Here is a 13,825-nt window from a genome sequence, read left to right as displayed (position 1 = left end):
ATGCTGATGAAGACAGCTGAGGGACTGAAAACATGCTACCTTTCAACAACCGAGGCTTTATTCATGTCTTGAACACACTCCTGAGATTTGCATGGAGCTAGGAAGAAAAGGCAGTTAGCGATGATTTGCAAAGCACTGCCACAGTCGTAATATCTGTGACTAAAATCAAGTACACTGTAAGACAGTGTTGAGAAAGGACCTCATGCTGCCCAGAAGGCCCCGTGTGGCCTTGTCCTGGAGAGGAATCGTTCTCAGACCCTTCAAGTCAGAAGACCACCCAGTCTTTTCCTTGTAGGCTGGGCAAAACAAACAAATTACCTTCTTTGATGACTGGGAAAAGAAAGTGATTGATAATTGCTGCCTGTAGCATTTTACCCCCATAATTATGGTATTCAGCCTGTATTTTCTGGCTGCGTTTTGGCACTTCTTTAGAAAACCATTCAGTTTTTATGTAGGTGTTTCAAGTGATGTCAGATCTGTAAAGCCCTCTGTCCTAATTTCCATTCTGCAGGCTGTCTTCTGCATTTAGGTTTATTTCCATAGTCCTGGATAGAGGATAGCTCTGGATCAAGCTTCTCTAACAGAATCCAGCTATCCTTGATTTGAGCTCCTACAGCAAGACTCCTTGCAAAAAAAAACAGACTAAAAGCATTGAATGAATACTACTCATGGGTTGCAAACTCATCCTTTGCTCACTCAGTGCCCTCTTCCAAGGGCATTCCTGCGTTACTCTCTGAGAGCGGATTTATAGGAGCTTATAAAACTGAAATGGGGGCATGTAAGTAATGTTGTCATCTTGTCTCAAAGAGATTTTAATACTTCTCTCCTTCCAGCACTTTGCCCATTATTTCCTCCACTGGTAAAGGATTTAGATCTCATTCCAGCTGCAGTCTTGAAGTACTATCTTTTAATGGCAGTTGTAGAGCGAAACAGCAAAAGAGAAAAAAAAAAAAGTGTGACTTTATCATTGGACCTTGTTATGCTAACTAGGAAAAATTAAGGCAATAGTATGATAATCATAAATAAAAACGACTAAATCACAAAGTTATACATTTGCAGATGAGTATTGGAAATCAGAGTACATGCATATGCATTAAAAGCTGTGTTACCAATTAGTATTCAAGAAACTTTTCCTTTGAAGTAAAGAAAACCTGCCATTGTCACTACTTACAGCCTGTTCCCTAACCTTAGCTATGCCACTTGTAAAGGCATGTGCTATATTATGAGACATTTGTATATCTCAGTGCGGATGTGCAGTTTGTAAAGGGAGATAACTAATACAATGTCAGTTTATGTTGTCAGTGGAAAGCTCACCTGTGAGTCATCACATTGTTTGAAAAGTTTTTGTAAGAAATACAAAACCTTGGAATTTAATTATCTGAGTTATGTATTTATTCATGAGAGAGACAGAGGCTCTGCCTGTGAATAAGCTTAAACCTTGCATGACACCTTTCTGTGCTGACGTTGCTTATTATTGCATTCAACCCCAGGCAATTCTATACGCTGCTTGGAGCTTGATGAGACGGATCATTGTTACTTTTTCTCCATTTTTATCTTCTGCAAAAGTGTTGCACAGAAGGAAACTACTTCCCCTTGTAGGAGAAATGGGATGTGACGCTGGAGTTGTGTCACCACAGCTCGCTGGGTGCTTGGGACATTTTGCCCTTGCCAAACCTGAAGCACATTCTCCCTTTTTGGGAGGATGTAGCTGTGACCACAGGCACCCTGCCCCAGCTGGGGAGAGTGCTCCAGCCTCACTCCCCTTTCCCTGGGGGCTCTGGATGCTGCTATGCAGCATCCACCTTCAGCCATGTTTTCAGAGGCAAATTTAGGTCACGTACTCCTTTATTACTGTTTGTATATTACGTTCAAAGAACAGGGTCTGATAATCCTGCTAGCTGTACTGCAAGGAGAAGATGGGAATACTAGAAAGAAAATGAAAAAAGAGGCAAAAGCTTGTTTTCCCAGACAAAATCCAAGACTGAGGTATAATGCAAGTCTTCAGGAGCTCAGCTGATGCAATGGACACAGGAGGAGGCTGCGAGGTGGCTTTCTCACCAAGCACATGTCCTGCAGCACTGGTGTGCCTGGCTGGCAAAGGGGAGTAAGTCTGATGGCTGGAAACTGATGCTGTCAACTTTACCCTGAAGAACTAGGAAACAATTTCTAACACTGATTGTAATTAAACATCAGTCACTTAGCTACAATGTAGCCTGTGAAATGAGAATATTTGCAAAGCCATGTTGGCCCAGGTGCTGGACCAAAGCCTATATTTACAGGGGTGATTGTTACAGGGTGGAGGGTTGTGGTAGTCCTGCTGCTGGAGGATGTGCTGTGCCTGAGCCTTTGGCTCCATCAGCCAGCCGCCTTTGTGGGCAGATGAGCTGAAATGCCCTCAAATAACATGCTTGTAACATTGCAGTTCTGTATTAAAGACAGTGATTATAATTAACTATTGCACTTCAGCCTTTCAGCTGGTGATGTGCAGTGTTCAGGAGGATCTGCCCCCTTCCATACACAATGGCCTTCCTCTCCCACTGTTTTTTTCATGCCTAAGAGACTGGCTGTGCTGGACACAGTGACTGGATGTGTGCACCACAGCTTTGAGGGTCTTTTTTAAGCTGGATGTCTGATCTGTGAAACTAATGGCAGAGGAAAAAACTGTTGTCAAGGGGTCTGTCTGGAGCGTGATGTCCTCCACTTTCTTATGCTGATCATCTGTGTAGATGCCATTGCATGGTGTGGTGGGGTTTGAAACAAACACTGGTGCAGATGCAGCATTGGTCTGCTGAGATCAGTAACATCTTGTCCATCTCATTGAAGTGTTTGGCTTTGGTGTGAGGACCCCATGTCAAATTTAATGGCTTGTGATAGATGGGAAGCTGGACAAGATAATCGAATGGTCCCTGTTGTCCTAAAGCTATGAAACCCTAAATGCTGAAGAGTGAATTAATAAGCGTGCATCTCAGCAGAACAGATTGGGCAGGCGTGAGGAAGAACAGAGTGCCTCCACTGTCAGCTCTGATTGCTTTCTTACTAATCAGCAGTCTTAATGATAGCATCAGCATGGTCTGGGAAGGTCAGAGAGGCAGTTTTGAAGGAAGAGGATGTACATAATGTTGGGAGGGGTCATGGATACATTTACAAGTAGGAGGTTCTCCTCTAGCCCTCTGCTCTTATGTCTGCCTTCAGGAGCTGGTGCTCCCCAAGGAGCAGAAATAAAAGCTTTGTGAACAGCAGCCTGTGACCATCCACACTGGGTTAGAAACCAAATCTGCATGAAAACAAAGCTGTAAGAATTTTTTCTACTTGTCTTTATCTCCTTTCAGGCATTCAGATTGTCGTTTGCTGTGTAGCACTGCCCTTGGTGGCAGAAGCCAGGGAAAAAATATAGTAAGAACAATTGAAAATGTCTAACTCATTAAGTCACAGTGGCATTGCCCTCTCCCATGATTTTAGTCTGAGTCTCAGAAAAAAATCTGGTTCTTGCCAGGGACATTGTGGAGAAAAGTCGAAGAGATGAATAAAATGAATAGTGTTTCCAAAAAAGTAACTTTTCCAGAAAGACTATTATAATGAATTGTGTGAATGCTGTGAGCTGGCAATACTGGTACCATTGTGTTAATTTCTCATAATTATTTACTAATTATTTTATTTAAACCATTGGTTTTAGTAGAATATTCAGAATTGCCTGTTCATAGGTAAGTAGTTATGGTAATCACAACATAATTTGAACAATTGTATTATTTTTGGACCCAAGCTACATCAAAGTACACTTTGTATTTCCTAGTAATTCAAGCAGTCACCTGACAATCATAAACTCCATGTGTACTTCCTAGGAGCTGAGAGAAAGGACCCCTTGTGATCCTTTTTATACATAAAGTGTATACAAAGTATAATTGTACTTTGCAGAGAGCAAGTCTCAGTACCATTGATCACCAAAGCATGCCGCCTCGTACATTTACAACCTAGAGACATCTGTGAAAACAGCAACAGTCCATGTTTAAGGCATTAAGTCTATTATTCTGGCACTGCTAAGAAGTTGGACCAGTTTGAGTCCAAACTCTCACCAAAGATCTGTTTGAGTGAATTAATCCAAAAGGGAACTTATCAAAACCCAAATGCTTTACACTGGGGAGAAAAAGAATTTGAACGTAGAGCAGATGGACTTAAAAGTGACCTTCTCTCCTCCTTTTCTTCTACCTCCCTCAGAAACAATTCCCTGCACTGTTCCTTCCCACCCACATATTGCTTTTTATTTGATTAAACTCTAGTGATCGAAATTTCTGCAATGTAAGGCACATTTTCCTTTCACAGAGTTATTTGTTTGGTACCTTACAAAAACAGATGTTCGTATTTTCTATTTCTGTGTTTGTGGGCTGATCTCATTTGTTACGGCAGGTGATCCTGTATGGAAAGTGTGATGTGCAAAGGGCTGGCCAGGCTGGCGGGTGCAAGGAGCAGCTGTAGCGTACCAGGGTCTTCAGTTCCAAATTGGGTGTGCTGGTGGCAACGTACTGGTCTTAATGTTAGCTTGGTACCACAGGATGACCACAGCAGGAGGAGGAAAAGTCTGAAATAAGGTGTTGCATTGAAAACATGCATTGTTTAATTATGTTCGTTTAGCTCTGTTCCGTCTTACCATGGCTGGCAGGAAGGGAAGTAATGTTAAAGGGTATCTAGAGTTAGCTTCGTTGGGGTTGTCCCAAATTAGAGAGAGAGATAAAGCTATGGATGAAAGAGAACAATCACTTGGTTTTTATGTCCCTGATTGAATGTTAGCGCTTCTTTGTGATGACAGCAGTCCTTTTTCTCAGTTTGATTTAGGGCATGCACAAGTGTTTACTGCTTTCAGACCTTTTCATGTATTTAAAAAAATTGGAGGGGGAGGAGAGAAACCAGAATAAAATTTGGAAAACAGAAAACCTAACCTGTTTAACATTATATAAGTGTTCAGGTGTGATAGTTGAGAGCTTGAGCAAAATTTCTTTTGGAGTGAATGAAGGATGCTCTGTTACTTGGAGATAGGTAAGGCACTTAAGAGCACAGTGCTTGTCGGTGGGATGCGGGCTGGGACACTGCATCTTTTTCCGTACCCAAGAGGTCCATGATGTCAAGTGGCAGGTGATTATAGCTGCTCCCCAGAGCTCCATTTGAAATGGAATTGGGAAGATTCTGCCTGAATATCTCATGTTCAGCCTCTTAGTGACACTTTTTTAATAGTTGCTTTAGTTATTAAGGCTGGCGGTGGCTCTTGGCACCACTGTCAGTTTCTGAACTTCTCTGAAGAGCTGAAATGTGTGGGTCTCACAAGACACGATAAAATTCTGTTTTGGAGATGAGTAGAGAAGCTTATACTCAATTTTATTTTTTTTTGGTTCAGCTAGAGTGTTACCTCTTTCAGCTGATTTTTCTTTGCAAGTATGAGAGTTCTTAACTGAACTGGAATGTAGAGAGTATAAATATTAAAACTCTCCACAGATTTTTTTAACAGCAAAGGTAATTTCATGATAAATAATCCCAGAGGTTGTATTAGATTGTTTGTTATTGTAATTTTTAAAATCAAGTTCAGATGTTTTCCTTTAATTTAACAACTGAATAGTTTAACCACTATCCTGCATTAGAAATAGGATGCAGTTTATTGAAATCCCTTACTAAGCAGATGAGACCAAATGACTACAGAGTCACAGTATCACAGTATCACAGTATGTTTGGGATTGGAAGGGACCTCAAAAGATCATCTAGTCCAATCCCCCTGCTGGAGCAGGAACACCTAGGTGAGGTCGCACAGGAACATGTCCAGGCGGGTTTTGAATGTCTCCAGGGAAGGAGACTCCACAACCTCCCTGGGCAGCCTGTTCCAGTGCTCTGTCACCCTTACTGAGAAGAAGTTTTTTCTCAAATTTAAGCGGAACCTCTTGTGTTCCAGCTTGATCCCATTACCCCTTGTCCTATCATTGCTTGCCACCGAGAAGAGCCTGGCTCCATCCTCATGGCACTCACCCTTTATATATTTATAAACATTAATGAGGTCCCCCCCTAGTCTCCTCTTCTCCAAACTAAAGAGACCCAGCTCCCTCAGCCTTTCTTCATAAGGGAGGTGCTCCACTCCCTTAATCATCTTTGTTGCCCTACGCTGGACCCTCTCCAGCAGTTCCCTGTCCTTCTGGAACTGAGGGGCCCAGAACTGGACACAATATTCCAGATGTGGTCTCACCAGGGCGGAGTAGAGGGGAAGGAGGACCTCTCTCGATCTACTAGCCACCCCCCTTCTAATACACCCCAGGATGCCATTGGCCTTCCTGGCCACATGGGCACAGTGCTGGCTCATGGTCATCCTGCTGTCCACCAGGACCCCCAGGTCCCTTTCCCCTACACTGCTCTCTAATATGTAATTTCCCAACCTATACTGGAACCTGGGGTTGTTCCTGCCCAGATGCAGGACTCTACACTTTCCCTTGTTAAATTTCATCAGGTTATTCCCCACCCAACTCTCCAGCCTGTCCAGGTCCAGCTGGATGACAGCACAGCCTTCTGGCGTGTCAGCCACTCCTCCCAGCTTAGTGTCATCAGCAAACTTGCTGATAGTACACTCTATTCCCTCGTCTAAATCGTTAACGAATATATTGAATAATACTGGCCCCAGTACTGACCCCTGAGGCACTCCACTAGATACTGGCCTCCAACTGTCCCCCTCCACATCTTAAAAATCTATGATTCCTTGTACAATACCAAATCAGTAGACAATTAATTTTGAAATACTGTAAACTTCTTTTCCCCCAGATCTACTTGGATTCTTATCAATGGACTTCAGAGAATTTTCCATTTTGCATGTACAAGCTAGTGGCTAGTATTATATTATCTTTGATAATATAGTGTTGGAATACAGTCCTTTTCTTTTAGGGGTGAGTCTTTTTTAGTTTTAAGCATTGAGAGACCACCCTTAGGAATGCAATAAACTCACTGAGCACAAACAAGAATAGAGATGTGCTCAGATGAAGTGCAGCACGGCAGCTGCTCTGCGGCCCGAGGTGCAAATCCGAGTTTCGCCACCCTCAGTGCTGTTTTTCCATAGTTAGTTAAAGTTACTTTCTCCATTTCAGATCTGACCAGTTGGTAGCAAATGACCACCTGCAACTCCCTGGCATGGAGGGGAGGTTTCCCGACCTGCTCGAGCATCCTCTTGATTTATTTTGTTTCTGAATTATAATAGGCTAGACGGTGTCGGGCTGGTTCCTGTGGAGAGTTTCATGATGTTTTTCTCAGTGGCTACATGATTTCACATGGACAGCGAGACAAGTCTTTAATTATGGGATACTTCTTCTGATGTAACTATTAATAATTAACTTCTCAGTTTTTTAGTTGTGAATAATTGCTAGAGCTGTGGAGTCATATATTATAAGTTGACTAATTGAGAGCAGGCAGTATTTGTTGATTGTTCCTTTTACACATATGCTAAACCCAGAAGTGTTTAAGTTGCTCTGGGACATTAACTTTAAATACAATTAAAACAGCATAACCTGTTAGCAATTATTCTACCTGCATTGTTTTGATATTGATGGGTCCATATCTTAGCACAGTAATTAAAAGGAGCCACTGTTATTGTTGATCCCGCAGATAAACAAATGCTGATTGCATGCTGTGAACTGGTTAATCAAGTTTATTTAACTTGTTTGTGATTCATCCCAGTGACTGTGCTGGGAAGCTCTTTATTTGAGCCTAACAGTATAATGGTTCTGTCTCCAGTTTCTCTGCTGCTAAAGGAGTTTCACTAATTCTTTTAAATAGACTTAGGTAACAACTTAAGGAATGGTATTGTTAACATATATCAATTAAACCCAGTGTAGGTAGGACCAAGGACTTTTCCCTTAAAGTGAGAACATGTTTTGAGACCTTGCTGTCCCAACTGTTCGCTGTCCCGAGCAGCAGCACAGGAGATTATGCTTTGTTTTGTCTGATTTTGATGCTACTGAAGCCTCCCAGGTTTAGTCTCACCTTTTGCCAATGCTCCTTAATCCTGTTTGAGAGGCTACTTCTGCAGTTGCAGAAATTCTCCTGAGGTGACACCCGGTTTTCAAGCCTCAAGTCCACAACCAAATAAGCAATCTCTTTTAGATCATCTCTGCATTTTGGGAGTCCATGTTGCTCAGGCCTCATAGCAGCAGCAGCAATGCCATTTATTGCCACTCTCAGCAGTGGGAGCATCTTGCTGTGTCTGTGAAAGCAAAAGTTTCAGGCCAGGCTGATACTGTTCCAAGGGGCACCTGGATGCTCAGTAAGAGACATCAGGCGGGGAGTAAAGAGACCAACTCTCTGTCTTGTGCTCTTGGCTGTGGAAACGAATGGTCCTGGCTAAACATAGATATTTTCATTTTACTGATATATATGTATATATAGGGTGGGTTTTTTTTAGTCTTAAACTGTTTTTTTAGTTTTTTTTCCCCGCTGTGGATGGAGGTAAAGCCTCCTAAGGGGCTAGAATGTATTGATTTTGATCGTATCAAGGCTCTTGGTACAAACTGCAGTGGTCTCCAGAGCTAACCCTGTTTTTGTACAAGGCTGCAATATCACCTTCCCTTTAGGCATTTTGTAAGCAAGTATGTTTTGTGCTTTCGGGATAAAGTCTTTTAAAATGCCATTAGTTTCCTAACTCTCAGTTTCAGAGCCCTTTGTACAGGTAATGTCTTGGTACAGCTTTCACATTGCTACTCCAGGCAACAGCATTGTCTTTCCTTTCCCATCCAGGGTTTACAAGTTATATTTCTTGAAGTTGGTGGTGTTCGGTGATAACTATTCCTGTAAGAGCCTTCTTCTCCATCCAGCTGGCTATGAATATAAGTTGCAAGAGGCTCATCATGCTTGTCCAGACCCTGGAAAGCCTCACTGTTAAAGGAACATTCCTCCATATCGCAAAAGGCAGTATCAGAGAAGTGTGATGGCTGGCCATCACTTTTCCTCCTAAAATGCTCCACAATTGGAATGAACAGGAGGAACCCAAGGCCAGTAAAAACACTGCTCTAAATACAATGTGTATCACACTATTTTCTTTATATTGCAGGGCAACTATAGGAGTATTCTGTTGGGAGCACTGTACTGCAGACCTTAAATAGCAGTGCTAATGTTTAGATTGTATTTTCATCTTTTCTGTGTTTTCCATGGCAGATTTCTGGGACCTTTGCCAGGTTCCACAACCATATAGAATTAATTGTTAAAAGGGAAAATAAGTATTTCTTAGAGAATATGTATATCTGATCTAATAAGCAACAGTTTTGTTCATTTGTCAATAGTTAATTGTAATTTACTCACATGTTTTTTCTGTCTGGAAGGGAGAGGATTGAGGCATGAGAGAGTGACTGTTCTTGAGCTTCTGTATTGAATTTATATATATACAAAACATTTCTGGATGCAATAATGTAGCTAGACAGGATGACATTTCTGCCAGATAGAGATGTAGAAGGAAACGTAAGGGAATTTTCTTAGCCTGTCTGGACTGAGTGGTTGAGAGGTCATTGCAAGCAATTTAGATGATGTTACATTGAAGTCAGAGTTGAAGGAAGTTTGGAAGTCCAGATTATGCTAGGTCTGTTTAAAAAGACATCCAAGATACTAACTTGTCTGGTGTTGCAGGATGATGTTCATTTAAATGAGAAATTGCATATTTTTATTAGTATATGAGTTACACTTTGTTCTTAACCTAATTCAGAAGTTGTCCATGGATAAACTTTCTGATCTTGACGCTGTAACTCAACACTCGGTTTGTTCCACCATCTCTGGCTCTGTGTTACGATTTTGATAGACTAATTCAGTCTGATATTCTCCACTAAATCAAGACATGCGGCATCTGCTGGAATCTGTGGGATTTGATCTCATCCTTCTCAGCCACATTATTTTTTGCCTCGCAGCCAGGTGGATCTATTGATTCTCATGCAGGCTTCCTGCCTCTCTGATCTGCCAAAAGAGAATTAGTTATATGTTTCTATATGCTGTGCTACCGAGGCTTCAAAATCCCTCTTAACCAAAGTCCCTGCTTACATATTACTACCATTCATTTTTATTGGCTTCACTGAAGTTGAATTCCTCTATCTTGATTTTTTCCTTAATTCATTCTCTGAGCAGCTTGAAAGAATTCAACAGAAAACAAAACCTCAAAGCGCTTAAATAATGAATTACTTTTAAACTAGACGCTCAAAAAGACAGAGGAGCATTTATCAGGAATGTTTGTGGGCTTGGTGGTTACGAGCTTAAGAAAATATTCTGTGGAAAGGCTTTTGTCCCATGACAGAGATTTAAAAGGCTGCGGATTCGGATTCCAGCGGAGGCTCAGGCCTGTAATCACGTTTGAAATGTTCCCTTTCACAAGGCTCCCCGGCTGCCGCGGGAAGCCAGCCGGCTAGGGGCTCGGCTCCAGACGAGCCCATCACCTGTTGAGGCCCAGGGCCCGGGGACGCGCCCGGATCCGCACAGCGGCCCGGAGCCCCCGGCCCGGAGCGCGGCCTGCGGGGCGCTGGGGGGCACGGCACCGGGCGGCGGGGAGTTTCCTTCCTCCGCCCCGAGACCGGCGCTGACAGTCCGGGCGCTGCGGCTTCCAAGTTGGAGAGGGGAGCGTGTGCGGTAGGCAGGGACAATGGAGGAAAAGGAAAGCCAGAAACTTGAGCTGTGCCTGGCTTGCTCGGCAGACAGCAGACAGATGAAGGGTAAGTAAGAGAATCAGGCAAAGATGGAGTTCCATTTAAACATGCCCCTCGCTGCTGCTGCTTTTTATTAATATAACTGGAGGCAGAATGCATGGAGAGAGAGAGGAAAAAAAAAAAAAAGGCAAGCATGTCTTTCTTGTGCTAATGGCTCTGCAGATTTTCCTAATACTCAGACTTTGTGAGTTTAACTTTCTCTTCAGAGAAGTTTCTGTCTCGCCTCCGGAGCAGGGAGCACGCTGCATGGCTGTCACCGCTTGCGGGACGCTGGCTGGGGCGGAGGGCGCTGCGACCGCGAGGGGGGACAAATAATGTCACCTTCCCTTTAAATGCTCCGCGTGCTTCACCTATGGCAGCGAAACAGCTCTTCTTTCATACAAGTAGGTTCGTGCTCATCTTTTCCTCGGCGTGTATTTGAAAAGAGGGAGATTCAGGGCACATTGTCACAGGGTTAGTTTGCTTTGTGTGAAACCAGTTGGGTTGGTTTTGGAGCAAAGCCAAGAAATTATAAGTGTGGTTTTCACCGCGGGTCAGCTGTGGTGCATTTGTGCAATTACTGTTGCACTGTATCTTTTGTAGAAAAGCGAATGAAAACTATTTTCTGAGGAATTTTATGTGGGCTGTTCCACATGGAGAGTGACATTCAGGTAGCATGACAAATACCTAATCTAATCTATAATACAGTATTTGTGGAGCACCTGTGAACATTCCTAGTTCATGTGTATTGTATTTCTCATTGCCACTTCAAAAAAAGTTGTGTTGCTGTGTTTCTGTGAAACAAATACTGCATGGTAGAGTATATGTGGTTTAAAAAAAAAAAAAATCACATGAGTTTATGAGTATGTAATACCAGAAAATAGTGCATAGAAAACTTAGGAGATTTTTGTTTGGTTGGTTCATTTGTATGTTTTTTCTCGGGAGCTCATTAATTGTTTGCCGCTCTTTTGAGTCATTTTGTAAGTTAAAATACTGGGCAGTGCAAGTCACGTGTATCTGTGTCTGTATATGTTTATGTTTAGTGGGACTGAAGTCTTCAGTTAAAGGTTGTGTCTGAATAGGGAAAAAAAAAGCCTTCAGTAACATATTTCTTCTGTATGGGTTATATGAAGCTGCCTGAAATACGTGTGGAGCTAGAAGAAGAGAAATCTGACCAGACCAATCCATAATTCTCAAAACTTCTGAATGCTGAAAGCTCATAACCAAATGTAGTAGTTTTGGCCCATAGCCAAAATTTACATTTGAAAGTTCCTTGAAAAGAGAGCTAATTGTAAAGACAGTGGAGTAAATTAGAAAGATTCCAAATAATGTCAAATTTGCTCCTGGCATAAATACAGCAGAGGAGGATTTGACTCATGATGTTTAACATTTTATTCCAAGTATTGAATGGGGTTTGCTTCAAGGCTCACTTTCAGAGTGTCAGTATTGGTCACGTCTAGACTTCTTTTGTGAAATTATTCTGAAAATGTTCTTCTCTTATGTCACCTGGGTTGCAAAACAGGACTATTAAAATCTTCACAACGTTCAAGGTAATGAAGGAAAGTGACTTTCCTGACCTTTGTAGACTTCATTGGAGGGTGTGACTTAGAAGAATTGCATACCAGGGCATGTTGCTGGACTTTTTTTCTTTATTATTTTGAATTTCTAGTTCACAGTATTTAATCCTTCATTATAATCTTCCTGGTAGTCCTAGGCATACTGCTTCTGCAATGCAGACCTGGGCCTCTCTTCTATTTATATCCACCGTAGTAATGGGTGATATTAAGAAGTCTTGAAATTTGTTTTCTGATCAGGGAAGCAACTCAAGTGTAAGAGTTACTCAAGCCTTTGGATAAACAAAGCCCTCCCCTGTCAATCAGCAACTCTTGCTTTTTGTTGCCCTCTACACTTGCTACTTTACTGAAGGACCTTCAGCTTTTAGCTTCTGAATAGGAGGGAGGGAGAGAGGGAGACAAGCTTATCTTGCACCTCTGTGTTTTCCCATGGCTTCTCTTTACTCCTTTTCCAAGGAGGGTACTTGCATAATTTATCCTTTCGCTACTCTTAGGTCTCTTCTGGGAACCATCACATGATCCTTCACACATTTCACAGTTATCTGCGGGGATTGATTTGCTAGGCCTATTATCTTCACTTGGAAGATACGGACAGTTTGCCCACAGTTATTGAGCAACTCCAGGATCCAGAAAACCTCTCCCAGTTTCTCCTCCCTGTAGCGCTGTGGCCCACACAGCGGCTGTGGAGCTTACGTGCCCCATGGTACCCAGAGGTGGTTTCACCATCCCAGCTTTCAGCCTCACCATCAGAATCACTTGTCCCTACCTAGGAAGTGGGCAGGGAAGAATTTTTTAAGCCGTTACTAGGGGAAAGACCCATATTCAGACATGACAGAGAGTTTGCTTTGCAAAGAAAGGCACATGCTGGGGGATTGTGCTGAATGCCCAGGTCAGCTTGCTGGGAAGACTAGCAATTAGTTTGCATAGTTTACATTCCTTTCTTTTCACTAGTATTTATACAGTATTTTCCAAATACATGAAAGAACAATAAGAGAATTTGTTGATCTTTCTAATACAGTGTAAGAAAAATATGTTATTTTTGATTCCTTCTCAAGGTTTCACCCAATAACAAATAGTGGTAAAACACTTCACTTGATATGTCTCTTTATGTTCGAAATAATTAGCTTTTTCTTAAACTGCTGAAATAACTGAAGTGCAGAGTAGGGAAAGGCTTTGCATGAGAAAGATTTATGACCCGAAATACACATTCATGAGCTTTTGGTTTTGTTTGTCCATGTAGGCTTACTTGCCTTCTTGAAGAAGTGCCTGCCACCAGTTCAGTGATTGAAGCTGCCGCTGTGACCATACTTCAAGGGTTTATACCAAATTGCTGCATTCAGTCACTCATGCTCACACTGACTCCCTTGAGCTCCAAGGAAATCCCGTATTTGTGTCTGCTGCCTTTGTTCCAAGAGCCTCAGGGATATAACCTCTGGGTTCTCTGTGCAACAAATTAAAGATGCTAAATTCCAGACAGCCCCATCCCACCTCTTTTCCCTCTTGTGTACAGTCCATTGAAATGACTGTGCAGCTTCCAGAAACCATTTTGACTGAGCGTATCTGGAGTAGCCACTTCTTGCAAGC

The 13,825-nt window shown here is 42.3% G+C and overlaps 1 protein-coding gene across 31 annotated transcripts in view; it reads left to right on the top strand.

The window, feature by feature from the left end:
- Window positions 1-13,825, top strand: part of KIAA1217 (KIAA1217 ortholog) — a 361,882-nt gene that overhangs the window by 170,986 nt on the left and 177,071 nt on the right. The window contains exon 1 of one of the 31 annotated variants that reach the window (XM_065050756.1): window positions 10,372-10,694. The exons of 23 other annotated variants lie outside the window; for them this stretch is intronic. In XM_065050756.1, the coding sequence (XP_064906828.1) occupies window positions 10,625-10,694 (70 nt within the window). In that variant the 5' untranslated portion in view covers window positions 10,372-10,624. Of the gene's footprint in view, window positions 1-10,371; window positions 10,695-10,914; window positions 11,076-13,825 lie in introns of those variants that run through there. 7 more of the 31 variants (XM_065050724.1, XM_013372132.3, XM_013372133.3 and 4 more) reach the window with 7 other exon arrangements.

The sequence above is a fragment of the Columba livia genome, chromosome 2 (genome assembly GCF_036013475.1).
Source record: "Columba livia isolate bColLiv1 breed racing homer chromosome 2, bColLiv1.pat.W.v2, whole genome shotgun sequence".
NCBI classification, from domain to species: domain Eukaryota; kingdom Metazoa; phylum Chordata; class Aves; order Columbiformes; family Columbidae; genus Columba; species Columba livia.
This window is presented reverse-complemented; position numbering and strand designations above follow the sequence as displayed.